The sequence below is a fragment of the Exophiala viscosa genome (genome assembly GCF_022695815.1).
Source record: "Exophiala viscosa unplaced genomic scaffold EDD37scaffold_11, whole genome shotgun sequence".
Classification (NCBI taxonomy): Eukaryota; Fungi; Ascomycota; class Eurotiomycetes; order Chaetothyriales; family Herpotrichiellaceae; genus Exophiala; species Exophiala viscosa.
In genome coordinates, this window is record NW_026944363.1 from 512761 (window position 1) to 538472 (window position 25712).

General features: G+C 52.1%; 9 protein-coding genes across 9 annotated transcripts; 3 read left to right on the plus strand and 6 right to left on the minus strand.

The window, feature by feature from the left end:
* Window positions 1–78: 78 nt before the first annotated feature.
* EDD37DRAFT_139403 (RCC1 and BTB domain-containing protein) lies at window positions 79–2483 on the minus strand. The gene is made up of 2 exons (XM_062809534.1): window positions 2471–2483; window positions 79–2416 (listed from the first exon to the last, which is right to left on the minus strand). The coding sequence occupies exon 2, from the start codon at window positions 2342–2344 to the stop codon at window positions 116–118; it is 2229 nt and encodes a 742-aa protein (XP_062666842.1). The 5' UTR covers window positions 2345–2416; window positions 2471–2483; the 3' UTR covers window positions 79–115.
* A 706-nt stretch (window positions 2484–3189) lies between these two features.
* On the plus strand, window positions 3190–5090 carry EDD37DRAFT_653263 (WD40-repeat-containing domain protein; the record flags this gene model as incomplete). Its single annotated transcript, XM_062818542.1, has 2 exons — window positions 3190–4909; window positions 4966–5090. The coding sequence occupies 2 exons, from the start codon at window positions 3190–3192 to the stop codon at window positions 5088–5090; spliced, it is 1845 nt and encodes a 614-aa protein (XP_062666843.1).
* A 1331-nt stretch (window positions 5091–6421) lies between these two features.
* On the plus strand, window positions 6422–9851 carry EDD37DRAFT_139516 (uncharacterized protein). The gene is made up of 6 exons (XM_062809535.1): window positions 6422–6959; window positions 7012–7282; window positions 7336–7437; window positions 7492–7698; window positions 7751–7889; window positions 7938–9851. Exons 1-6 carry the CDS (start codon window positions 6832–6834, stop codon window positions 9632–9634), a joined length of 2544 nt encoding a protein of 847 aa, XP_062666844.1. The 5' UTR covers window positions 6422–6831; the 3' UTR covers window positions 9635–9851.
* A 102-nt stretch (window positions 9852–9953) lies between these two features.
* EDD37DRAFT_139531 (carboxylesterase-like protein) lies at window positions 9954–12134 on the minus strand. The gene is made up of 5 exons (XM_062809537.1): window positions 11832–12134; window positions 11492–11764; window positions 11263–11438; window positions 10868–11214; window positions 9954–10804 (listed from the first exon to the last, which is right to left on the minus strand). Exons 1-5 carry the CDS (start codon window positions 11996–11998, stop codon window positions 10202–10204), a joined length of 1566 nt encoding a protein of 521 aa, XP_062666845.1. The 5' UTR covers window positions 11999–12134; the 3' UTR covers window positions 9954–10201.
* Window positions 12135–12807: 673 nt separating this feature from the next.
* EDD37DRAFT_139529 (uncharacterized protein) lies at window positions 12808–14444 on the minus strand. Its single transcript, XM_062809536.1, has 4 exons — window positions 13934–14444; window positions 13792–13886; window positions 12942–13719; window positions 12808–12878 (listed from the first exon to the last, which is right to left on the minus strand). The coding sequence occupies exons 1-3, from the start codon at window positions 14294–14296 to the stop codon at window positions 12981–12983; spliced, it is 1197 nt and encodes a 398-aa protein (XP_062666846.1). The 5' UTR covers window positions 14297–14444; the 3' UTR covers window positions 12808–12878; window positions 12942–12980.
* Window positions 14445–16607: 2163 nt separating this feature from the next.
* Window positions 16608–18376, minus strand: EDD37DRAFT_659458 (cytochrome P450; the record flags this gene model as incomplete). Its single annotated transcript, XM_062819041.1, has 3 exons — window positions 16608–16790; window positions 16861–17323; window positions 17376–18376. 3 exons carry the CDS (start codon window positions 18374–18376, stop codon window positions 16608–16610), a joined length of 1647 nt encoding a protein of 548 aa, XP_062666847.1.
* A 379-nt stretch (window positions 18377–18755) lies between these two features.
* Window positions 18756–19451, minus strand: EDD37DRAFT_612416 (Ribosyldihydronicotinamide dehydrogenase; the record flags this gene model as incomplete). The annotated part of the gene is made up of 1 exon (XM_062815355.1): window positions 18756–19451. The coding sequence occupies one exon, from the start codon at window positions 19449–19451 to the stop codon at window positions 18756–18758; it is 696 nt and encodes a 231-aa protein (XP_062666848.1).
* A 1144-nt stretch (window positions 19452–20595) lies between these two features.
* EDD37DRAFT_653267 (heterokaryon incompatibility protein-domain-containing protein) lies at window positions 20596–22449 on the plus strand (the record flags this gene model as incomplete). The annotated part of the gene is made up of 1 exon (XM_062818543.1): window positions 20596–22449. One exon carries the CDS (start codon window positions 20596–20598, stop codon window positions 22447–22449), a length of 1854 nt encoding a protein of 617 aa, XP_062666849.1.
* Window positions 22450–22482: 33 nt separating this feature from the next.
* On the minus strand, window positions 22483–24564 carry EDD37DRAFT_653268 (uncharacterized protein; the record flags this gene model as incomplete). The annotated part of the gene is made up of 1 exon (XM_062818544.1): window positions 22483–24564. One exon carries the CDS (start codon window positions 24562–24564, stop codon window positions 22483–22485), a length of 2082 nt encoding a protein of 693 aa, XP_062666850.1.
* Window positions 24565–25712: the final 1148 nt, after the last annotated feature.

Genomic DNA, 25712 nt, shown 5'->3' on the forward strand with positions numbered 1-25712 from the left:
CCCATAGTCCCTGGCTTGCTTGCATTGAAAGATACAATTTAAGCCATCCTTGCTGTTTTGCTGCTGTGCTGCTGTGCTGCCGTGTGATGCATACGTTCCTCGAACCCGATGCAGCTCAATTCATATCCATCCCATCCTCATCATCACCTTCCGTCTCGTCTGCAGTCTCGCTAGGCCGATGACTCCGCCTGCGGTGCCTAGAAGACCCAGCGACACTAAAGCCATCGATGCCAGCGTCGTCCAATTCCTCACCACCAACGACCCTGCCTTCCGTATCGACGACTTCGCAAAGTTCCATAAGCTTCGGGCGGCTGAGAGTTCTGAACGCTTCGGTCCTTACGACGCGGCCCCAGTTCATCAGACAGAATCGAGCTGCTCGGGATTTCAACCACTCTTCCTCGGTGCGTCCCGCGCGTTCCCAAATCACGGCGGCGTTCTCAATGTCAATCTCGCGCGATAGGCGGTTCACGCAGAGCAGACGCAGTTTCGGCATATCGTACAGGTCTGCCATAACCAACATGCCAGCCACGTCGGTCAGGTCTTTGCAGAACACAGGATGTGGGGCGATGCTATCGGTGTACAAATAGTAGAGGAATGCGCGGACGACAGAATATGGTTCGGGAATGTGCAGGCGCGACGTCTGGTACTCGACCATTTTGGAGGCGTAGAGACGGCGAAAATGCGGCCAGCGTGCTTGCAGGATCATTTTGTGCACGTGGATGGGTTGAGAGATGTTGGAGGACTCCGACACGAACATCTGACTGCTAGTCGAGTTCAAGGAGAAACGAGCCTGAGAGGCAGAGCCGGTTTCGGAGACGGCATCGTCGTCGAGAGCTTCTATGTTGGCTGTTATGGTGAAGTCACTGAGACTGTTGGACTCGGGCGGCTGGTCGAAAATGTTGGCAAAGTCCGAGCCAAGACCTGCACCAGTAGTGAAGGGATCGGCGTGGACAGTTTGGCGTTCAGATGCGAGGATGCGGTTTTGCTCGGAAGACAGAGTGGAGTCTTGCGTGCCGAGCAGGCCGTATCTCTTTAGATCGACTGCTAGAATCTCGCTCAGTTGCAGGTCCTGGCTTGTTGCTGCGGGGTCTTCTGCAGGAGAACCGAGGAGCCAGACTTTGGTGCCGTCTTCATTGATTGTACAGTAATGCCACTTGTAACCGGGTTGGAAGAGCTCGGGGCCTTCTACCAGGCGCTGCCATCTGAGCGAGTCCAGCTCGAGGGATGACAAGTTGCATTCGTTGTGGCGGATGGTGGACGATGGGGTGACGAAGTCGAGGAGGACGCCTGACGAGCAGACGTGGAAATGCGTGCCGCAGGACTGTAACGGCACGTGAGGGCCAGAGACGAATTTCAGGGATGAAATTGCACCTGGTGCGGTCGGTTTCTCGCGACGTGAGGAGCGGATGTGGACGCTGCCTGAGTTCGCCACGTATGTGTCGATACGGTCGGCCCTGCTGGGTTGTAACCATGGATCTTGTCGACCAGTGGCAGTCATTCGTCCCATTGTTGAGTACTGTCTTCCAGAGCCAGATAGAGCTGGACTGCCTTTCAGGTCGAGCCACCATATTTCGGATGGCCGTTCCATGTCGACACCGAGGCCGCCCAGCACCCAAAGTCGCCCGCCCCAGATCCAGGCACTGTGGTCGAATCTCTGGACGAAACTCCATGTCTTGGACCATGTCCATGTCTTGAGATCCAGATAGCATATGTCGTCGAGGATGTAATTAGCTTCACCTGTGAGACCTCCAATGACAAACAATTTGTCTTCATAGACGACAGCGGCATGTCTGGCACGACCTTTTGGGATTGGACCTTGGACATCTGGTTGAGTCCAGTGATGTGTTTTGAGGTCTAGAATGACAACATCAGACAAGTATTCCCGATGTTCGTTCTCTCCACCGTAGACAAGGAGTTTGTCACCCTGGTAAAGCGAAGCTGAATGGCCCATCCGCACACCAGGAATGTCTCCGTAATTGTCCACTAGCGCCCAATTTAGCGTCTTCAGGTTCAACCTCAGCACGTGATTATACACCTCGTCTGTGAACTGATCAAAGCCACCAAAGGCATAGATCTGTTCATTGCCACAATACGTGACGGAGGCATTGACCAGACATGCCGGTTTTTGACCGGTTGTCTTGAGGATTTTGGGCCTCAAAGCATCCTTGGAAGGGAGGGCGTTCTTGGCAGGACTGGTAGGCATCAGGTAAGTGGAGCCAGTTGGCGTGTTGGTACCAGATCCGGTGGCTCTCGCAGATATGCCGTTCCAATAAGCGGAGCTGCCGGATAAAGGTGATGGTTGCAAGATATTGGGTTGAGGTTGTGGTGAGGGCTGTGCCATCATAGGCAAGAAACTGATAGGAGAAACAAGAGAAGGGGTTGGTGGTCGGCTAGACTCGGGGGCCGGCCATTTGTCCTGATCAAAAGGTCAGTGAAGCCTTACTGCCAGGTCGAAGTGACTGTTGGCAACACTTTAGATCGTAAGACGATGCAGTTGAGAATTGAGTCAAGTCCTAGGCATTGCCGACGTTAGTAGGGGAAAAGTGAAGAAGAAGTGAGATGTCGCGGTTAGAGTTCCAACCACCGCAAATGCACCATCTGAGTAAGGTTTAGCCGAGATGATTGCCGACTTGGCGCTGACATAATACCTACTAGTAGGTAGAGAAATGAAATGACATAATTTGGATTTGGAGAGCATCGCAGTTGCCCTGTCAACATGGCCGTAAATACTATTTCAGGCTGCGGATTTTCATTCTTCTCTTCTCTTTCCTTTCCTTTCCATACCATAACCTCCTCCATCCTCCTCACGAACATCTGTTCCTCTACTACACATCCTTGCTCGTGCATAGCGTTCAGTCCATTAGATCATTATACTTGCATCTGCTAGATTTTGGTCGAACCCCCGACTACACCCTACTGCCGTGCAAAGCTCGGTTATTCAATCATCCAACAATTACAGCGAACATACTAACTTGCAACACTACGACAACAGCATCTCAGGATCCATTCGGTTGAGATTCTTGAGATACCTCACTGAATTGCTGGACCCAAGCACAGACTTACTCGACAAGTACTGATTGCTTAATCGACTACTTACTAACCCCCGAGATCTTGATTGATTCTCGGTTCACCAGAGGACTTCGATCGAAACATTAGATTGTCAATTCGATCAACAACAAATCATTCACAATGGCAACTGCATCAGTGTCAACACCTTTGAAGAGCCATCATGGCCTCTTTTCCTCAAAGACTGCAGGTGGCAGAATGCCTTTGACCCCTTCACCCAGACTCAGAACAACGAGCGCCCCTATCAATGTCTCTGCACACTCCTCTCCTTCCACTCCTCTACGGAAAGAACAGTCCATTCACAAATCCGAGCCTTCTATCTTCCTGTCCCGATCAGTCTCCCGATCAGTATCAAAGTTTGCCCACGCAAACTCTCCCAAGTCAAACATTGCCAAGGGACGACACTCTCCTAAATCACTTGACCTTGGTGTCACTGATTGGACATTGACTGGAACTGGGCCGGCGACCACTGCTACTCCATCAAGAGAAAAGGCCCGGAAAGAGACGGCTCTGAGATCAAGAGTGGGCAAGACCACCATCAGACTTCCACACAATGCGGCAGACCGCTTCATTCCCAACCGTGCTGCAAGTGCCGGTCTGGCTACGGCAGGTTCGGCCAAGGCCGACGAGAACACTCGGCCTCGAACTGCTGGCGCTGACGGATCTGTGGTGCTGGCAAACGCTGCTAGTGCCTTTGACATCTCGGCCCGCGGTGCAGATGCAGACATCACAACAGCGCTCGAGAGCCTCGGGCTGGAAGATGATAACACCTCTTCGTCATACACTCGACCAGACCGAGACTCTGATGCCTACGAGGCCTCGCTGGCTTCAGCCTGTGGCATCTCCACCAGCCAGAGAATTCTCGAGTTCAAGCCTGCGGCTCCGGAATCTTCCAAGCCTATCGACCTTCGCTCCCAATACAACCGTCCTTTGAAGCAAGCCAGTGCTCAATCAGCACAATTCCGCAGACGAATTCAATCCGCACCAGAACGTGTGCTGGATGCCCCTGGCCTTGTCGATGACTACTACCTCAACCTGCTCGACTGGAGCTCAGGTAACCAGGTTGCCATTGGACTTGAGCGCAATGTCTATGTCTGGTCTGCTGACAGCGGCACCGTGAGCTGCCTACTAGAGGCCCCAGCTGATACCTACGTGAGCAGTGTGAAGTGGTCTGGGGATGGCGCCTACGTCGGTGTCGGCCTCGGCTCTGGAGAAGTTCAAATCTGGGATGTTGAAGAAGGCTCCAAGCTGCGCAGCATGTTCGGCCATGAAACCCGCGTCGGTGTCATGGGCTGGAACAAGCACACTTTGTCCACTGGAGCACGCAGCGGCCTCGTCTTCAACCACGATGTCCGAGTGGCTCAACACAAGGTCGCCGAACTGGTCTCCCACACATCCGAGGTCTGCGGACTGGAGTGGCGATCGGACGGTGCACAGCTGGCTACTGGCGGCAATGACAACCTTGTCTCGATCTGGGACGCTCGCTCACTCGCCGCTCCCAAGTTCGCCAAGAAGAACCACCGTGCTGCTGTCAAGGCTCTTAGCTGGTGCCCATGGCAATTGAACCTTCTCGCAACCGGTGGCGGTTCGTACGATCGCCACATTCATTTCTGGAACACGACTACAGGAGCCAGAGTCAACAGCATCGACACCGGATCACAGGTGACAAGCCTCAAGTGGAGCAACCACTACCGGGAGCTGGTGAGCTCCAGCGGCTTCCCAGACAACTCGCTGAGCATTTGGAGCTATCCGACCTTGGTACGCAACGTGGAGATTCCAGCACACGAGACCCGAGTCCTTCACAGCTGTCTGAGCCCAGATGGACAGATGCTGGCTACAGCAGGTAAGTCTGACACCAAAGCTCGGTACATAAGCGAGAGACGCTAACATGCCACCTAGCTGCCGACGAGAGCTTGAAGTTTTGGAAGGTCTTCGAGAGAAAGGCGGGTGTCAATGCGTCCGCGTCCAGGGAAGGCGGTGTTGGAAAAGGTGGAGCAATGGCAAAGCAGATGACTATTCGGTGATGCTGGTCATTGCAGACGCGACCTTATGAACCTTTTCCACATGCCAGCGGGCTACGATGCTTTTTTCCATTCAAGCAAGGTGTTTTGGGGGCCATGAATTGCGGCATCCTGATTATGATGAGGCTCTTGAGGAGAAGAGAGGCCCACGCTAGCATTAATGACTTGTTGTGATATAATGATTTGTTTTGTATGAGCGTTTTTTCATGTTCTAGCTGTCGACAAGCAGAGGCTTCACCTGGTGCTTGCCTAGTCAGCTACCACCATTGTCAATGGATGCGAGAGTCCGTTAACCCGAAGCTGCCTGCACATTCTTTCAAGTTTCAAGTTCAAAGATCGGTTTCATGATGTGGCAGCTGTTTGACCGTCAGACCAATCAAGCGTCAAGCCATTCTGTATGCCGGGCGCTTACTTGCAGCATGAGGGGTGTTGCGATTGGGTGAAGCTGGTATGGCACTGATATAGCTATCCACCGGTTGTATCTTGCTCCTCTTTCATCCTATTCGTATTTTGGTCCCTTCCACCCCTGTACCAAGCCGCATCTCTAAGTCATTCTTCGGCGCTTAGATCACGACCTTTGAGGCTTTGATGCCTGACTAAACTGCGTCTTGCTCTTTCTAGCTATCCTCCACCCCTTTGCTCCTCGAATCACATCTTTCTCTCGTTGTGATCTTCTGCAACTTTTGGCACTTTTGACGCACGCCTCAACCCTACCACCTATCATCGCATCGTCTGTCACCACCACCACCATTACCGGGCCGTCAAAGCTTCGACCCTCCCGCGAACTCGTGGCTAACAGGGATCTTTTGTGCTTCTCCCGTCCCCAAGTCCCCAAAATGCTGGGCCCCAAAATCTCCGACGACTTGGGATAAACCGTTTCCTGCCCCTCCATCACTATGCAGCCAACGACTACTCGAGCTTTAGACCACCTCGTTCGTGCTTCCTACCACTCACATTCTCTGCTCGACGCGCTGGCTCCTCCTGAAACCACCGGCCTCACATGCCACTGCCTTTAGCATCACACTCTTCTCTCAGGCTAGGCGCGGCACGAGTTTTTGACCATCATCCACAATCGGCCCCGGAACCGTGCTCCCACTTTTTTGAATGCCATAGCTATTCTGTGCGGCTGGAACCATTGTAAAGCTAACCTCACCAGTGGCATAGCAAGCTAGGTCAAGCCTAACGATGCATCATGCAACTAGTACCATCATGTGCCAGATTTACAATGTCCTAGCTCACTCTTGTTACACTGTTAACACTGGATATCAGGCCTCCACCACAGGTACTTCTCCGGCATTCCGACCTCCATCACCTTGAGAACCTCTTTCGACATTTTTTTCTGATCCTCCTTCCAATTACTGTTTACCACGTCCCTGCGGTGAGTCGCAGACTCTTTATTGTCTATGCGGCCGCGAGGTCTTGTTGATTGTGGTCTGGCGCATGCTGTTGGATTATCCTCCTTTCCTCGCCTCCAATCTGGACGTCAACTGCTTGCCAGCATCGCCGCACGCGACCTCTTCGACGGCCGCGACACTTCCGTACTACCTTGAGCAGTGTTTACCATAACGAGGACATACCATTTGCTCTTGCTAGTGTCGACATCCAGTCTGCCTTGCTGTGTTTACTGTTGGGTCATCTACCACATCTCCCTACCCAAGCAAAGCCACACCCCTTCGCACTACGTCCAGTCACCCTTAGCGGAAGGGCGGATGGTGCTGCAGGACGTTGAAGCCAGTGCGCAGAGATGATGGCTGTGAGAGCTCCACTGGGGTTCAGTCCTTCCGCGAATCCTTTGATCTCTGCCTTTTCGCCCTTTGTCGACCATCCACACTCGCCGCGACCCAGGAGTGCTGCAGCATTGGAGCGACCAATGTGAGTGTTTGCCTGGACTGTGTCGAGCAGGGAGCTATCTGACGTCGACTAGGTCTGCTACTGAGAAGAATAACACTGCCACGCTGGAGAGTCGTCTCAGAGCACCACCTGCTACTTACATCACCTCTCCACAAAACCCAGTTGCTCCATCTCCAGTCAATTCGGACGTGACGAACTTTGAAGACGTAGACGAAGAGGTAGAAGAGGAGGAACATGAACAGAGCGGTACAGGAGAGACGCCCTCCACCACCAGCGCAGAACAGACGCCAGCAGTGACATCTCCTCGGGTAGTATTGTCGCAGCAGTTCGCGACTCATTTGAGGGTGAGTGACGTTCTAGGCCGAGTTCTCAAAATGCGCAATTGACGGTCGGACAGGTTGACACCGGCTCGGCTGTGGAAAAGCAGCTCCACGGGCGATTGGAAGACGAGACAGAACCCCAGTCGGTCATTCATGTGCCCACGGGATTCGGCAAATTTGTATGTTGTTGCGAAGACGTTGTATCGAGCTGATGTTGATTCACATTCGCCCAGCCCATTGAACAAGCCTCTGAATCCGAAGACGAGGGTCGAGTCCCCTCAAGGGCAGAGACACCCAAGGCCATGGACGAGAACGCAGCAGACTCTTCGATGAGGCAGCAGAGGGATACCGAGAGAGCAAGAGCAGACTCGACCGACTCTCTTGCTTCGGATGCCACCGTTACGAAGCCCGTGAGTCCAGAGCTTAAACCACCTGCCAGGGTTTGTGACCAATCTCGCTTCAGCGTAATTATCTGACATTGTACCGAAACAGGCTCACGAACACCCACTGCCTCCTACTCCCCTACAAACCTCACTTCCTGCATTTCCACTTCATGACTGGTCACGGACACCCAGAGCCCAGACGAGACAAGACCTTAGCTCCCTGAGTCGACCTGGCTCTAGCCTTGCCAGTATGTAGGTCCCCAAATGTTCAATCGAAGGAGCTGACGCTTTCATAGGTATCTTGGAAGGTGATGACACTGATCATCCAAGCACTGACGAGACCGGAGAAGAAAGCCGATTCGACACCCATATCCTTCGTGATGCTGAAGCCGAGATCAATGCTCTGCGCAACGCATTGACCGAATGCTGGACGTTGTGCAATACGCTGGCCAGTCTAAGCCACATCCACCGCGAGCGGATATTCAATTTCTCCGGTCGTGGGGACATGCAAGAGCAAGCCTGGAAGTCATGCTGGAAATTATGCCAGAATCTATACAACACACGAGACGATAATACCCCTGGCTCCTTTTCCCACAACTCTTCGCGGCCCACCCTTGATCTCTGTCGAGATTTCTGTCAAACCCTCTTTGAAGTAAGAGTGCGAGACAATGAAACAGCCGATTCAGTTCTGAGGGTTAGTTTCGAGCTCAACAATCACCTATACAACACCCACGATCGGAGCTTACCAGAAGCATTTCGTGAGAGGACGTTGGACTTTTATATCACCTTATGTCACCGACTAATGAAACAAAAGGCGAAAATGGCGGAGGAGACTGATTCCTTATTAGGGGCTTGTTGGTCATTGGCTGAGATGCTGTTCAGTCTTCGGCAGAGTCGACGCGAAGGGAAGAAGCCAGATGAAGAGCTCCTGGGGTCGGCCATACAAGCCTGTTGGGAATTATGTGATCTGTTCAGAGAGGGCTGGACACAAATTCGGCCTGAGAGAGGTACCCCAAGACCAAGTCAGACGACGTTCACGCAGGCTTTCAATCAAGCGAAACGATCTGGCTTTGGTCTAGATGACAATGGCAACCCCAAACTGCTTCCAGAAACGCCGACCACCATCTTTGAGGATACTGTCACAACCATCTCCCCAGACGAAGCACCTATTCCTAATATCCTCATCCTGGGTGCAGAAGAGGCATCGAGGATATCCAGTTCTTCAGCATCATCGACTCCCGCTCCCGTGCAACGACAAGTCTCACCGAACCCGCCCGCCCGACAAACTCACTCCGCTAATCCAGCACCGAATACTGCAAATAATCCCAGATGGTCTTCGAACTCATCGGTGCTGTCCCTTCCGGCTTCTGCTGTCTCGGAAGGTATGAACCCTGCATCGGCGACTACAACGTCCACAGTACGTACTCCAGCCGAGGATCCGACACTGATCCTCTTGAAAACCTTGTTTGTTAAGGCTGCCCTAGCCACCGGACGAGGCTACACTCGAAATTCGGCTGATCCCAACCTCAATTCTTTGCCAAACTTTGTCAAGAACCTACCGGACAACGCATTCGGAAATCAAGCGTGGCAGATTGCTCTCCTAGAGAACTACCGCAAAACCATCGCAAATGATTCGAGTTTTCGCAATCTAGGTGTTGCCGGCACGCTAGGCGAGCGAGCCAGAATCAATGCCATTGAAGTGGGTCGAGCCGTGCATGGTATGACCAGCTGCGTATACGGTTTCAATTGGCTCAGAGATCTGTACCGTCATGTCTTCGGCTTTTATGTTGAGGAAGCATTGAAAGCAAGCGAGTCTCATGGCAGACGGACAGGTCGGCCGGGCGGTGCCGCCACGAGCCTTGTTGCTGCTGTAATGTCTAATGTTGCGACCACACCTGCCAGTGCAGGCGGTCGTGATTCCAGTAGTGGCAGCAGCAAAGGAACTAATGGCGGCAATGGCAATGGGCACGGCAGAAGGACGGTGAGTCAGTGACGGACAGACATACCATAGTAAGGCGTCGCTCTGGCTGGCCGCCCTATGTGCGCCCATTCGGCCGTCCAGGCTCGTTGCGATATAGAAATACAGTATTTTGGTCAAAAATCGACATCTCCGAGTTCGTGATAATCCATATGAGTGTTTGAGATGTTGTTTGATAGCCCTCCTTCTCTGAGGACTAACCTCAATGGTCAGATGAAAACGGCCAATGGGTATGAAAGTCTGGGGGGTTTCGCATTCCCCCACGTTGCAGGAAGCTATGCCCTTTGAGGGCTCGACGGCTCCACTTATCAGAAGCAGAACTGTAGTGCATGGATGTTCCAGGTGGAGGCATAAATTCGAGCCTGGCCAACAAGTAGGACAGAATTGTGTCAGTTTAAACCCTAGAATTCTGATACACGTAAAAGAGGTCTGTTCCTGATTGCCTTGACGGTATTTGTACATCTGATGCCTCGCTTCAGCTAAAATATGGCTCTGGCCATTTCTCGCTATAGCTTTAACTGGGGGCAGGAATATGCTCAAGACTCTTCCACTCAATAATGCTTCATACTAAGAGAGCCCGGCTTATTGACCTATCATGAACATGTCCCATACGTGCGACAAGGTGTCCAGTCCGACCTTGTCGGAAAGACGAAGTAGCACCGACCGCCTCCCAACATCCTCGCTCTTCGTACCTGGGATGAACCTGGCGCCCAGAGAACCTGGTCCATACACCCTGGCACCTCCTTCGCCAGACTTGAAGCTTGGGAATGGTTCCTTGCCGGAGACGTAATCAAGCACATCGTCACAGAACTTGAGCGCTACTTCCTGCTGTTCCTTCGACAACATGTCTTGATAATTTTGGAAGAGCAAAGCCACATCGAAGATATGGCTCGAGAATCCTTTCCAGCGCCCATCCCACGGGTTGACTTCATTGAAGTGGTAGAGATATGCTTTCTGCGGCCAGGCTTTGGCGATCTCGACGGCAGGGGCGTAGAAACCGATGTCGTGGGCGAACTCCAGGATACTCTGCAGGTTTTTCGGGTCGTTTTCCTCTCCGATGCCGTACCCTTTCAACAACTCTGAGCGGACTTCCGGGTGGTCTGCCAGCGATTTCGCTGTTGATTTGTGAAAGTCGCTAACGAGGGTGGGTAGACGCGCATGTAGCATGTAGAACAAAATCGATGACTAATTCCACAACATGGTCAGCTGGACACCGTGAGAGGCGAATCTTGGAGTTGGGATACTCACATCGAAGGCGCAATCGCCAATCAACAGGCTTTCACAGCCTTGACCAGTCGAGATGCTGGCATAATCTGAGAACGTGAATGGTGTTGGTACTACGCTGCCATCCACCACAGGCATCAGCGGTGCTGACGGTGGAACTTTGGAAAGAACGTCCTCAGCACTGATCGTGAGCAAAGCCCGGACGCGTTCTTCGGCGGTCAGGGATGCTAGACCAAGCTGATCGACCACGGAACTGTAGGTGGCTTCCGCAACAAAACCTGGAAGCGGCTTCAATAGGAGGGGTGTGCCTCCCATACTCATAACCCTTTTGAACAGGCCGTCTTTTCGCGTTGCATGAAGGAGTGCAGACACTACATTCCGTGTCAAATTTGGAAATCTCGAGGCATAGGGTTACGCACCTGCACCTGCACTTTCGCCCGCCACAGTGATGTTTTGGGTATCGCCACCAAAGCCAGCGATGTACCTTTGCACCCATTTGATGGCTACAAGCTGGTCGCTCAGCCCGTTGTTCGAGGAGAATCCAGCGTCGCGCAATTCCTGCGAGGTCAGAAACCCAAACACCCCTAGGCGATAACTGTTGGGGAAGAAACATCAGCCCCGTCTTCAGGCGTGGTGACCTCGACGTACTTGATATTGATAGCGATAACTGGTGTGTCTCGCTCAACGGACCTCCTTACGAAGGCTGCAAGGTCATATTGAGGCCATGCGTTTGAGCCGATTGCGAAGCCACCTCCATGAATGAACATGAAGACAGGAAGGTCTTTCCTGGTCGTTTTAGGCACGAACACGTTCAGATTGAGGCACTCGGTGTCGGAGTAAGAGAACTCTCCATGGGGTAGAGTCTGCTGGATGAACATATGTTCCATGTCGCACGCGTTCGGCATAGATATGGCGGACGGCCTATTCTTCGGCGTAAGTACCGTCCTTGCTAGCAGTCTTGCTCGATATAGGATCAATAACCACATACCCATGCTTCTCAGCTATGACGTCGCCATGACCTGAGTAAGTCTTCAGTTGTGCATTGGCAAGCCGATTTTCCAAGGTTGCGTATTGGACACCGAAAAAACGTGATACCTTGGGGCCGTCATTTCCAATGACGGTGCCTAGGTCGGGGTGATCCAGGCTGAAAGACATTTGTGGCAGCAGGAGTGAACAATGGCGAAGCGAATGAAGAGACAACTATGCAAATGTACAAGACTGTGAGCGACATACATAGTAGCCTTGACACTTGAGATCCTTCATCCAGGCGCTAGTGAGCAGGACACCTTTCCGGAAAGTGGGGGGTAGTGCCTGGAGCATAGTTCATGCCAAGCTCATTCTTGCTCCAAACGCGCTCTGGAACCCTCTTTAGGGACTGTGAAATTAGGGGCATGTGCGGGTCGTGGAGCACCTACCGTAGCTCTCAGGACTGACATCCATGACTGTGGCTCGATTTCCTGCGTTGAAAGTATGTGGACTATCCAGACATGATTCAAGCAATTTGTTTCGCGCATAGCGGCCTCATGTGCAGAAATCATATTGTGGCTTTGTCAGCCAGCGAGTCGGCCCCTTTGGTGGGTAGAGCAGTGCTGAATCGCAAGGCTGTTCAAGCCCGGAATTGGGAGTGTTGTTTCTCGAACACTTCGCCAAGTTCCCTGAGTACCCAGCCGATCCGAGGCGTTACTATCATTCCTATGTCAGCTATTTCTTCCTTGGTGTCGCTGCAAGAGGGCATGTGCAGGGAGTGAGACATGGGCAACGACTGTACCACAGGTGGATGCGTGAAGCAAATGACAGCGACAGTGATGTGGAGGAATGCGTCTCTTACCTCCCCAAACCCAGGTATTGCCATAAAACGCTGCCCAAAGCCTAGCCAACTCTGCCGCCAGACAATGCCTTCCTGGAGTAAGCTTGATACCAGCTGCAGGAAGCATTTCTTGCACTCGGCTCAAGATGTCCAGTTCGACATCGTCCATTGTCTCTTGTTTGCCGAGAAGCATCTCTAGGTCAAACAACCACTTCGTCACGAAGAGTCCTGTTCACATGAATTAGAAAGCTAGCAAGACGGCAAAATACGCGCGATGGTGCCTTCACTGACCGACGTCCCAACCAGCGATTGCATGCTCGATGCTCCAGGTCAACGCAGCGGTCTTTTGTAGCAACAAAGCCCCTGCTCTAATGGGGACCTCGAAGGCTTCCAAGGCACGTGCGCCACCACTCGGGCAAGCAGGGCGCTTCGCGGGACTGGTTTCACTGCATACTGACGTATGGCTTCGAGCATTTCGCTGCGACTCCGGCGCAGCAGAATATTCCTATCCATACTGTTGATGTTGGTGAACGCTCGAATGTAACAAACACGAAGAAGCGCAAGGCTGTTGAATAGCAGAGGGCTTTTGGCATCGCCGGAGACGGAGCTCGAGCCATTTCTTGCACTAACGATCATATCGTAGCACCTCCCAAGAGCATCTTCCATATGGGACACAACGTGCGACTTCGGCGTCCCATGGAGGGGATGAGTGTCGGGAGAAACATCCTGGGGATGAGTAAAATCCGCGACGTGATACACCAAAGTGTTGACGCCGTGCATTGTGACCGTTGCCATGAAGGGAGACCATCTAGAGCAGCGGGTGTGCTCAAGTGAATCAGGCGACTGGCCGTCCAATGCCCACCTCACGGCAAGGCGCAGTGTGACAGCAGGGGCATCATCCTGTTCCAGGTTGCGTTTTCGCTCCAGCCATTCTACTTCAGTCGAAGCATCCCATAACGATTGCTCACCGGGCATTTCCAGGTCGCCATGCTGGAAGACGGAAAACCCTGGACAAATACCGTAGGTTATGGTGAGAAGACTGCTGATAATGAATATGCCGCAAAGCAATCTGCAATGACTCCAGGTTGTCAGCGGATGCTCCAGAATATTGAGAGCTTCAGAGATGGACGAGTGGACCTGCCTTTTCGTACATTCCCGTTCCGCCCAGCTATTCCACGTTGTAGGCTTTGCTGTCAAAGAGGAAGGACCTAGTTCAGCCTGTCTCAAATGGTATGTCTGTTCCAGGTGAGCGAATGTCAGTGCCCCGAAGCAGAGGTGCTCACGCAAGACAGCGATCCAATCTCCTCCATTGTCCTCACAACAGCTTCTGGATCACCGCAGAACGCCCCGAAATAAGTAAGTAATAGGTCGGTCTGGGTGTCCCAAAGTGGTGACCATGCTGGGGGAACCTCTTCTTCGCAAGGTCTGGACCAATCCCAGAATACACTGGGGAGCTCTAGTTCGGCTCGCTGGTGCTTGTACCTCAACGCTTTCCGTGACAGAGAGTACAACAAGCCAGCGTTGGGTCGATCCAGAAGGAGCAAGGCACCGATTGCGCACATGGCAAGGATCAAGGGCGATGGGTTGCTTGCGAGATCGAACGTAGGTATGTGAAATATTGGAAGGTGCATGTTGAAAGAGTTCATAAAGCTGTTCAGATGCTTCTCAAGCACTGGTGCACTCGGAAAGCGATCCTGATCGACTGCGACTCCGGGCAAACGTGATGCTAAATCGGCCAGTAGAAGTTTCCACGTGTCTTCTCCAACAACGAACGCAGAGTGTTTGATTGGCGGCGACCTTGAGATCTCCGGCACAGATAGCCCCGTGTCGGTGACATTCAGTAGCGACGCGATCACGCTCTTGGGAGACCCTGTCTCGTCCCACACACCAAGCACTGGATTGGCCTTGTCTCCGTCCTGATCTAACGTGGTTGGTAGCTGGGCTATGGCTGGAGAAGTCGATGGGGAGTTCCTGGAAGTTGAGGGAGAGACGATTCGCCATCTAGCAATGCCAATCCCGGAGAATTGTACGAAAAATCCATGAATGGACTCACGAAGTCGAAAGGTTGGAATGTGTCAAACACGTCGGCGCTGTCATTCAAGAAGTATCCGGAAGACTCTCTGTACTCGCGATTGTGACTGGGAACATTCTGGGAATATTCGCTGGCTGTCACTGCTGGCGCACATATCACGTCCGAGTGTCGAGTTTCCTGAAGCTGGTCCATGGATGCGGGAGCCGACGTAGTTCCTGGAGGCTTTGTGACGAGCAACGGCGCAGGTTGATCTCTGATGCTCTGGGCAGGGATGATTTCCCTACCAAGGTCGCGTCGCGGCGTCGTGCCAGGAAGCGATAGGTGGCGGTCATTGTCATATTTGTCCGAATGTAGAGTCCTCTCATGGCGAACAACAAGGTCACTGATATCACGGCTATGTCAGTTGAGCGGTCCAATGCTTTGAGGCCAGGGATATACCACCTGCGACTGTAGGAGCGGCTGCAGTATCTGCAGCCATATGGCCTCTCGAAAGTATCTGAAAGGACGGTCAGCTCCGAACCAGGAAAGACAGGCGTGTACGCATACGAGCTCGCTGATGACGAACGCAGTGCTCAGCTCGCTTGAAAAAGTGTCAAACGGCAAGATTACGCGAGGGCTTCCCGCACCATTCAATGGTCTGACAGCGCCTTGTTACACCAGCGTTTGAGGGCGACGACGAGGTCTCGATCAGTGGGTAAATCACGTTGTAGGAAGTGGGTAAATGATGCCTCTCTCACCTATAAATACGTGGTAAGTACACAGGTAGTTGTAGAAAAGCGGAGAATTCAATGTATCATATCATGCACACTGTTTGACAAAAAGCCTTTGAGCAGAATTTGCAGACGTGATTTCTGGGCTCGTTGGCCGGCTTTGGGAAATTCAAAACGCCGAGCATAATTTGGCAAAGCGGTCGAGGCGGTAAAGATCAAGAACTGCGCACCGCGAGCACTGTAAGAGATTCAGCTCGACAGATGAGCATCGTGGGAAGCAACCCAGCTTCACTGTCACGAGTTCATGCCATGCCGACGGCAAAAGACAAAGCGGAAATGACCGAGGCCCCGGGTCCTGCTGGCTGGGGACTTGCTCGCTGGGGTGCGGGTTGCACGGGTCGTGATGGACTGGGGGAGTCAATTGCGTCGCGGGGAACTTCGTGGTGTTGATTGGGGCACGGAATTCCATCGGGGCTTGCCAACGGCCGCGAGGATGGCTTTAGAACGGCTTCGTACCACATTAGTACGCCCCAAATTGAACTTTCGTTTTCCGAACCCATGAGCGTCGGGGTAAGTATGCTCCCCAATGACGATCGCTGTGAAAAGCGCTTGCTGGAAACTTCAAATTATTAAGGTCAGAGAGGCCTGAGGCTACAGGGCATTTTCCCACCTCCACGTGGACCCCAAGTTAGCCCCTTAGCCCCTATCTATTCCTCCATCTTCTCCATTCTGTTTATTACCCCACACTGCATTTGCAATCGAAAGAAGCTTAGTTGCAAGTACCAAAGGGATACTGTAATCATCGGAGATGGCACCAACCGCAGACAAGGTTATGATACTCAGGAAAGGCCTCATTGGTGCTTCATCGACTGCTGTTCACATATTGCTTCCACTCGGCCAATGGAGACGCCTATGCCGGCAGCGATTGCGAACATGAATCTAGGTATCGATAAAATGCTAGTTTTGTAGACTGATTTCATTCCCGAAGTCTGATAAGTAGGACGATGAATTGCCCTGTACGGCAAAGTCTGCAACAACACGAGATCTTATCAGCGTCGGCGGAATCAAAGATCTCGTGGCTGCCTAATCCCGCAGTCCAACGAATGACCGCGGTTCAGAACGCCTCCCTCGATTGCTCGTCGCTTCTGCAAAGATATTGGGAAACACTTTTGCAACACTATATAGTAAGAGGAGAGAAAATATCAAACATTGCAACTACTGTTCTTCGCTGGGTACCTCGTTTGCCAAAAGTGGAAACTCGGGCCTAGCCGTGATGTTGCAGTAGAAATCGTGTTGGTAGGCAAACCAATAAGTCGTGATATGCCAGGGCTTGTCAGGATTTGAAACCTGAACATCGAAATGATGGAAAAGCTGTGCGACGAACTTGTGTACCTCCACCTAGACACAGTCAATGACTCAATGAGCCAAGAGATTCAAGCGATCAATTTGTGTTGGGAATTGAACTTACCAGGGCGATGTTCTTTCCAACGCACATTCGTGGCCCATTTCCACCAAAGGTCATGTTGTAACTGTCCAAAAACCTAGTCCTTTCCTCGCTCTCCAGCCATCGTTCCGGTCTGAAGTCGTCTGCGTCAGGCCCCCAAATATCCTGGTCACGATTTTGTGCCATTGGCGATATTCCAACCTCAGAGCCACCAGGAATATAATGCTTTCCAACATACATGCCCTCCGCCGGGACGTGACGAAGGAGCTGGAAAACGATCGAGGGCAGAAGTCGCATGGCCTCCTTACAGACAGCGACCAGATAAGGAAGGCTTTGGGTCTGATGGTAAGTAATACCAGATTTGAGGTCGTTTGCGACGTAGTAGTCATCGATCTCGGCTTGCAATCTTCGGTAGACTTGCGGGCGTAGGCAAATGGCATGGACACAAGCTCGCATTGCGATAGATGTTGTGTCGGCTCCGGCACCACTGTAGACAATTTTCGTTAGTAGGAATTTCGTAACATGTAGGATCTGCATACACGAGATTGAGAGCCTCCGCGAGGACTTCGTTGAATTTAGCCGGGGAGCCATCTGCTCGCTTCATATTCAGGAAATGCGCCAGCATGTCTGGCCGTCCCTTTTCTCCTCGTTTTTCTGCGTCCATTCGACTTTTCACACGTGCGACACCCCATACGTTGAATTCCACGATATCGTTTTTCTGGCCCAATAACTCTAGCAAGCTTGTCGTAAACTTGTTAGTGAATATCTTCATCTGTCCCCAGTAATAACCCTTGATACCCCAGTAATAGTGCCCCATACCAGCGCTCATATAGAACATATCAAAGATGATCCTGCGAAGATTCATCACGTCGCTTTCAGTCTTCACGTGCCCCAATGGCGCGCCGAAGCCTAGCTGACCGACGACATCGAAGGCGAAAGCATTCGTCCATTTGGCGAGGTCAACCTTGTTATCAGCCGTGGCGTACTTCGCGAACTTCAGGAGAAGCTCATCGAGGGATTGCTGTATGAATTGTTCGTATCTCAAGATCGAACTCATCGCGTATGCTCCAGAGACCCGTTTCCGTTGGAATGCATGTATCTTTCGGTCGCGAGCGGAGAAGAATGCGACGGCGTCCGGGATCGGTGGGTCCCAGGTAGCATACCACTGTGTCTTTGTCGATGAAGTGCCATGGCCATACAAGTGCTTCATTGCCTCGCCATCGACAATAGATAGTTCGTTTGGTGCAATCCGGACCACTCGACCGTACCTGCGATGCACATCGAGAATATCTTCGTGCCATGTGCCGCGCCAATATCGAGTGTTCCTCCAGTACGGGACATAACGTGCAGAGACTGGACCGGGAAACTTCGCCAGAGGATGGATAAACGTCTGATAGATAATGTATGCGACGATGGCAACCGCCAGAAATGAAGCAGCATATCTGCTACGATCTATTTCGACCACACCATTACCGAATGCTTGGTGAGCCAGAGTCTGGAGGCGTCGGGGGAACACCGAAGTGGCTTGTTCTGTGAACATGATGGCTATGAGACCACTTGTCTTCCTCATCCTATGGAGAGTTTGCCAACAAGATACCAAGAACAGTTATATTGGCTGCCACGTTGGATGATGGACCAGAAAATCACCCCCAGAAACCAGGAAACTTGTGGGGAACCCTGCAAAACCCGCCTAACCCCCTTCCACCCCACTTACTGTACAGAGAGCAGTCTGCTCCAAAGACCGAGGTTAAAATCACCTCGTCGGCCACCCCAGTAACCCCAACCTATCGGCGATCCTCATACTTTTTTATTGACTTTCCTAAGTCGAATACAGGCCAGAATGGACGTAGTACCTAGATGCCATCTCTGCTGGTACACAATGGCTATTGTTCATACATCTCGCTTAAGTGTTGCTCGGCTCATCGTCCGGAGTCTTTCTGATGTATTCGGAACCCCTGGTTTCCACTATCGATGTCATCACGTAGCGTCAATGCCGGAATATCATAGTCGCCGAAATTCTGACGTCGATACGGAATAGGGTCTGTGCTGCTTGATGTCTGCACCCGCTTACGGAGTTTCTCAGCTTGATGCTCAAACTCAGCCTCCTTCATGCGATCGGAACGGTATGCCACAAAGGGCGGCAGAACGTCGAAGCCCGTGTAAAAGAGCATACCGTGATTGACAGGGAACAACAAGTCCTCAATCGGCCCACAGATCCCACGCGCCTGGTAGTTAGACTCGTCGCCGCCAGCCGTGACGACCAACATCGCGCGCTTGCCCTTGAACACACCCTCGCCGTACCGATCACCCCAGTGCTTGTCGTTGTGCTCGCCAATGCCGTATGCGAAACCACATGAGAAGACGCGGTCGAACCAGCCCTTTAGGATGGCCGGCATACCGTACCACCACAGTGGAAATTGGAGTATGACGAAATCGGCCCAAAGAAGTTTCTCCTGCTCAGCGACAACGTCGGCTGTAAGCGTGTGCGAGGCGTGGCCCATGTATGAGGCTATCGCCGACCTGAGGGGCAGGGATTTATCGTAAGTTGGGAAATCGTCGCGATCAATTTGGGATTTCCAGTGCATGGCGTAGAGGTCTGACGTGTCGGACTTCATGGCCTTCGGACTCGAGTTGCTGGGTTATGACATGGCTGAGGGACGATGTGAGGGATTGAGGCTCCGGGTGGGCCAGGACGAGCAGTACTTTCATGGTGTGCTTGTCTTCGGTCGGGATCCTGACATTTCGTATCCCACGGTCCGTGCGTGATGAATCCTCCTGAACAATAGCTGTGCTGTAAGTTGAACTCGGAGTGGCTGTGAGAAGATGTGATTTCACGGAGGAATGAGAGAGGCTGCATTGTGGCATTGTACCTACCTTTGAAGCATTTAAATACTGGTACTTACCTTAGCTTCGTTGTGACATTGCGTGCGTGCCTGGCAAGGCTGGTGGTGAGCCTTGGAAAGAAGGTTTTGCAAATGGCGTGAGTGTGGTGTGACCAACCGTAGATCAATCACAACTAAAGTGGGAATCGTGCCCGGAAAGTCCCAGTCGCGCCCGAGATCGCAGGCGTTTCTCGCCTATGCGGCAACGAAGAGTCGAATGTTCTTTTTGTATTGGTCCGTGCAGCTGGACATCGCTTGGGCAAAATTGGATCGAGCGGAGGCTCTAATGGCCCGTCGGGACATATATAGTGCCGCGCCCTGGTGCTAAATATCACATAGAGTACTTACCATGTACTGAGAGCCTGACCGGTTTAGAAAGGTACTAGAAACGAGTATTTATCACTTTGTCACTTGTCACTCTCGGTTGCTTTGCATCATCCAGCGTACCATTAGGCAGGTTACGCGAGCCACACACGCTCCACTTGTTCGAATTCCATACGAGTTGGACATTCAGTAATCTAGTCATTCAACGTCGTCACACCTGCCTTTCCACAGGGAGAGGCATCCTCGAGACACATTGGAGCGGAGATGTCTGTCTGGCTGTTTTGCCTTTCTACAGCAACTCGCGGCCAAAACCGCCTTCGCCAAAGGACCAGGCAATGTCCACGAGGATGAGACATGACCATTCCCCATGAAAACATGGGGCGTCAAAATTAGCCGAATACGAGACTAAGTGACTATACCATGTCTTGCACCTCTCCTATCTGTCTTTGTACACTGTTCGCAGATAAGGCGACGATCAACACAATGATTGCTGTTGCAGCTTCAACCGGTTATTGGGACCTCGTTTCCTTCGCTTCCTCCGCCACATACAACAATGGAACTCTATGTATGGTCGGAGCTTGCTGAGCCAGGAGACTTCCGGTTATTGTATCTTCAAGGCTGGGATAGCACAGCGGCTATCATCTGCTCCCTAATCCCAGCATCGATCGCGAAGCCACCGAGCTACTGCGCTATCTCACATTGCTGGGGAAAACGGGATCTTACCCATGCTATAGTATGCGACGGCAAAAGGCTTCCTATCACCGCCGCTGTTCACGCTCTCTTCGCTCAAATCCAGAAAAGTGATGACCTGGAGAAGACAATATGGATCGATGCCGTGTGCATCAATCAAGACAGTCCTGAGGAGCGCGCCCAGCAGGTCCTCCTCATGAAGGACATCTTCTCCAAGGCCCAGCTTACCATCGTCTACTTCGGTGAGCCAGAGAGGGCCAAAGATGTGCCGGCTATGCTCGAGCTTGGTGATAAGATTATTGAAATGGCGCGTAAAACGCCTCCAAAACACCTAAAGGAAGAAGACCTCGTGTCGAACGGCCTGCCATCTCTTGGAGACACATCGTGGACAACATTGGCCAATTTCTTCTGCTTGCCATGGTTCAATCGTGTTTGGATCGTACAAGAATACGTCTTGGCAAATGTTATAACATTTCTCTATGGTGAACACTGGATACCTCACGAATATATCATCTCAATCAACCGCACTTTCTCCAAAAACGAGGACTCATATAATCTCGAAGAGCTCCTCAGACCACTAGCCACACGTCCCAAGCAAACTTCGGCGTTCTGGAACAACGATACACCCACACGGTGGTTGGGCATCTCTCAAAAAATCTCTCAGATGGAATATTTCCGATCCATGCGCAAACTGAACATAGACTATCAGAAATGGGCTCTGCGAATGTTGACATCGCGATCAAGCTCAACGGAGGCGACCGATCGTCGAGACTACATCTTTGGTATGCTCGGTCTTTTGCCTATAGACGCTGCAAATCATCCAGACCTTCAGCCAGACTACAATGCGCCCGATCAGCATGCTTACACAAAGCTCGCGCGCTTTATCCTAGAGACCAAGGGTCTTGCAAGCCTCCTCAGCAGTACCGGTTTTCCAAGACGCACCATCAAGGGTGCGCCTTCTGGTGCGTCTTGGGTGCCCGACTGGTCAACACAAAGACTATCAACGACGATTCACCGGCAAGCCATGCTTACGATACCCAGCAAGTTCGGCCAAGACAACTCTGCACCGTGGCGCTTAGACAAGGAGAACATACCTCAGAAGCTATACGTCCGCTGCATCGTGTGGGACAGCATTGATAGAGTTGACTCTCTGCTTGCCAGAGCACTGGCTCAGCCAGGTATCAATTTTGCCGTGTGTCAAGTTCACTTCACCTTCGACACCCTGAATCTAATGATGGAATCTGGATATGCTGATGAGGGACCTGCTGCCCTGGCTTTGCGGCACATGAGGACACTGTGCCTTTCGAACCCTCCAAAGCGAGGGCTTGGGCCGGGCTACTTGACGGTCTCCGAACTAGAAGACGCAAGCAAAGTTGTTGCCCCTAGGTATGATTTCAACAATCTTGCACCTCTATTGACCGATGCAGGCCTTCAGACGCAGACATCGCAGGTGCTTGGGCGGTTGTACATCAGTGACCAACGCTTGGGATTTGCGTTGACGCAGTTGGGTAGGATTGGGCGTGTCCCGCACGAGGCGAAGAAAAATGACAAGATCTGCTTCTTTCAAGGTATCGACATCCCATTTGTTGTTCGAGAGACTGGTCCGATTACCCGTCAATTCAGTCTCATTGACCATTGCTACATAGATGGTGAGATGGATGGCTCTTTTTGGCAGCGACATGACGATCAGAAGGCCCAGGAGATATGTCTGGTTTAGGTCTTACAAATAGGATGGGCACAACATCACTTGTCACGCTTCTTCCGTGCGCCCGCCAACAAACTTCCAACCTTCATCGGTTGGCCTAAAGGAGACCAACATCTCTTTCGTCTGCTCACTAAGCTTGCTTCCCTCACCACACTCTCCTCGGTCCTGCACCTTCATCAGCAAACTTTCGTCCAGTCCATGGAACAATAGCGCCAGAGGATCAGCCTTGAGATCATGGTTAATACCCTCTTTTGCCTGCGTTGTCCGAGCTACCATGGCCATAAAGAACAAGATAGTCAAGAACGCCAGTGCTGCTGGGTAGGAAAGCAACGGCCAACGGACATGTATACACGTCTCGGTGGTCAATACCTTGCCAAGGGCTGGAGCGGATGAGTTCACGTCACCATGCTGTCGGATGTATGTGGTCACGCTGGAAGAGATATTGGCGAACATGCTGTCAACGCTGTCGAATGAGATGTTTCCGTCGTTGTAGAAAGCCAGTGCGACATTATCTCCATCCCAAAAGTCCGAAACTGGCCACACGGAGACGTCAAAGTAACTTGTAAAAAATGGTGGGTTGAACCCTGGTAACCCCATGCCTTCGTCTAATTCAAAATATGCCAGGTCTTCGGAGGAGTAAATGCAATCAGCCGGCACGATTGACATGCTCTCGTCCGTCATGAACGAACCGTTATTCCAACTCGCGTATTCGCCTAATCGATAGGACACATTGTATGGAAGCCAGTCGAGGTCGGAGGGAATCTCGTACCCGGGTTCTCCCAGTGATGCTTTTTGCGTGGCATTGAGGCACGACACCTGTGCCGTGCTGCTAGCCGACCACCCGGCCGGATTGAACTGATCGGTGGCAAAGGTGATGTTCTCGCTAAGTCGGCCTGCTTCGACCGAGGACTTGATGGCGAAGACTGCCGGCCTGATGGCACATCTTGCCGCACCGTAGCCTCTGCATCGCCAACTATTTGGGTCGCTGCAACCTTCAAACCGATCCAGAGACAGATCGACGTAGATGGGTCCAACAATGAGCTCCATAACTGACGTCGTGTAGTTGTAAGCCATTACCATGTAACGGCTGGGTGTCTGCTCGCCGTCAGACTGAAACAGGTCTATGTCACGTAAAGTTGTATTTAGTCCGGAAGGCAGCGTGCAACGGACAATGGTGACATCTTCAAGGTCTGTTTCATTCAAAAGGGTCCCATTGAAGTCGATGAACGTTGTGATGTTCATCGGCACAGTGACATTAGAGACGTGGACTTCGTTGCTCACGTCACTGCAGGTGCTGGCATAACCCATGGTGTGGAATGTATCAGGAAACGTGCAATTCCCAGACGAGCAATCGAAAGGTACTATCGAACCGGGAGCGAAGACCCCAGCGTTGATAGCGGACCGAAGCCCAGGAGGTAATAACCCTCCCATTGTATCGATGAGCACGCCATGAGAGTTGGTCCTTGGAATCGTGGCGTTGGAAGATGTGTTTGTGTTTGCTGGATCGCTTCTCTGGCAGTTGTAGTAGCGGAAGACCTGTTGAGCCACCGGATCGAGGACCGTGGCGGCAACAACAATCAATGCTGCAACGCATGAGATGACATCTCGTCCATACAGAATGTACAATAACTGTATTGACCCTAATGGACCTTTTGAGGCATCATCGTAGGCTCCAAGGTCTTTCAATGGTCTAGTCATTCCAAACCAGGTCCATTTGAGATGGCTAAGGCCCTTTCCGAGAATCAGAGCCCTTGCTGCCTTGAGTATAGCAACATAAATGGAAATCAGCGTGTTGATAGAAAGGCCATGTGGCCACTTGGGGAGCGGTTGGTCGCGATAGGCATTGGCGGTGAGAATGATGGCCATTAGTGCTACAATAATGGCGACGCAGCTTAGTATTTCCATCCACCAGTTGTCAAGGAACTGCATGACAGTGTGCGAGAATTCGTGCATTTTCCTGGTCGAGCGTCGCATGAAGGCGGTCTTGCTGCCTCCTCTACCATTTGTGGGTGTCGTCGCTGGCGCAGCTGCAGCTTCTTTGCATGCAGAGTCATTTGATTGTCCATGGCCGTGTTCTTCCTCAGACCGGGTCGGAACCCTGGCAGCGTCGTTCATTGGAGTGGGCATGACTGCCACATCATCATCCCGATGATTCACAATCCCTTCATACCGACCAAGACGCTGCCTTGCTGCCATCAGCAAAGTCCGGAGACGAAGTTGTTGTCGTGGATGGCACGAGGCTAGAACCGGCCTACGACGGTGCTCTGAATCATAAATGCACAGGGTGGCAAGTATGTGAGATCCTTGGCCCAATTTGACCCCGATAAGATAGGACTTTGCAAACATGGAAGAGGACTTTAGCTGGGAGAAAAAACAAAGCGCTGCATGATACCTCATGAACACTTAAATCTTGACGCGAGAGGTTCTCTGGCGTTGCCATCCTTGACGAATTAGCCCCGCAATGCTAAGGATCTGCTACGGACTTGCAAGTCGAAGGGGCACCACAATCTGCTCGCGGCTACCGCCAACTCCGGCCGGATACCAGTGAGGCGTCGACACCGTTCACGAGAGCCTGTGCGGTGTCGTCAGCCCCGCGGTCCCTTCTGTGGTTGCTAGTCGACATTTTCCAGCCTTACAAAGGTGCCAGCAACACCGATAAGTATTGGTCATCATGGCGCAGTGTTGGCCCCGGGTAAATGTACCAATAACATCACAGAGGTCAAGTCACTGGCCTTGGGAGCAAGGTCGACAAGGAAGATCGGCATCTTCAGGGGGGGAAAGGCTGGCAGTGCTGCACACAACTCGCATCGCACGCCAGTTGATGTGGGGGCTGATTGTAGATAGGCGCTACTGTGTAATCGTACAAGCCGGCACTCGCTCATGTCTCTCGGGTCAAAGAGACATGACGACGGAGCGTGCCATGCAGGTTGGGGGCGATGCCCTCTACGAAGAGTAATGGCCACGTACGTCGAGACAAAATGCTACTTCGACAAAGACCACATCGAATAATTGTCTCGGGTGGCATCCACGAAGAAGGCTTCAGCCGTTGTCTCGCAAGAAGCGAGGGGTCGGATGAAGGTCAGAGAAGAGGGGTGGCGAAGACAACAGGGCTTGACGGCCTGATGAAGCCGCTAAAGCAGGGCGCTGGTGCGAGGTCGAAAATCTCAGAGTAATGTATGGTTGGGGAATAGTCTTGTGTAACAATGGAAGGACACTCGGGACGTGACTGAAAGAGATAAAGGTGCTGTGGAAGTCTCACTAGGCCAACACCGTCC

What these genes read in the sequence shown, in the direction of transcription:
- EDD37DRAFT_139403 (XM_062809534.1), bottom strand. Translation starts at nt 2,344, where the DNA reads ATGATGGCACAGCCCTCACCACAACCTCAACCCAATATCTTGCAACCA.
- EDD37DRAFT_139516 (XM_062809535.1), top strand. Translation starts at nt 6,832, where the DNA reads ATGATGGCTGTGAGAGCTCCACTGGGGTTCAGTCCTTCCGCGAATCCT. An exon ending in GCAGCATTGGAGCGACCAAT is followed by an intron (nt 6,960 to 7,011) that starts GTGAGTGTTTGC and finishes GACGTCGACTAG; the next exon opens with GTCTGCTACTGAGAAGAATA. An exon ending in AGCTTAAACCACCTGCCAGG is followed by an intron (nt 7,699 to 7,750) that starts GTTTGTGACCAA and finishes GTACCGAAACAG; the next exon opens with GCTCACGAACACCCACTGCC.
- EDD37DRAFT_139531 (XM_062809537.1), bottom strand. Translation starts at nt 11,998, where the DNA reads ATGTCTTTCAGCCTGGATCACCCCGACCTAGGCACCGTCATTGGAAAT. An exon ending in GGGCGAAAGTGCAGGTGCAG is followed by an intron (nt 11,215 to 11,262) that starts GTGCGTAACCCT and finishes CACGGAATGTAG; the next exon opens with TGTCTGCACTCCTTCATGCA. An exon ending in TTGGCGATTGCGCCTTCGAT is followed by an intron (nt 10,805 to 10,867) that starts GTGAGTATCCCA and finishes TTGTGGAATTAG; the next exon opens with TCATCGATTTTGTTCTACAT.
- EDD37DRAFT_139529 (XM_062809536.1), bottom strand. Translation starts at nt 14,296, where the DNA reads ATGAACTCTTTCAACATGCACCTTCCAATATTTCACATACCTACGTTC. An exon ending in AGATTGGATCGCTGTCTTGC is followed by an intron (nt 13,887 to 13,933) that starts GTGAGCACCTCT and finishes CACCTGGAACAG; the next exon opens with ACATACCATTTGAGACAGGC. An exon ending in GAACGGGAATGTACGAAAAG is followed by an intron (nt 13,720 to 13,791) that starts GCAGGTCCACTC and finishes GAGTCATTGCAG; the next exon opens with ATTGCTTTGCGGCATATTCA.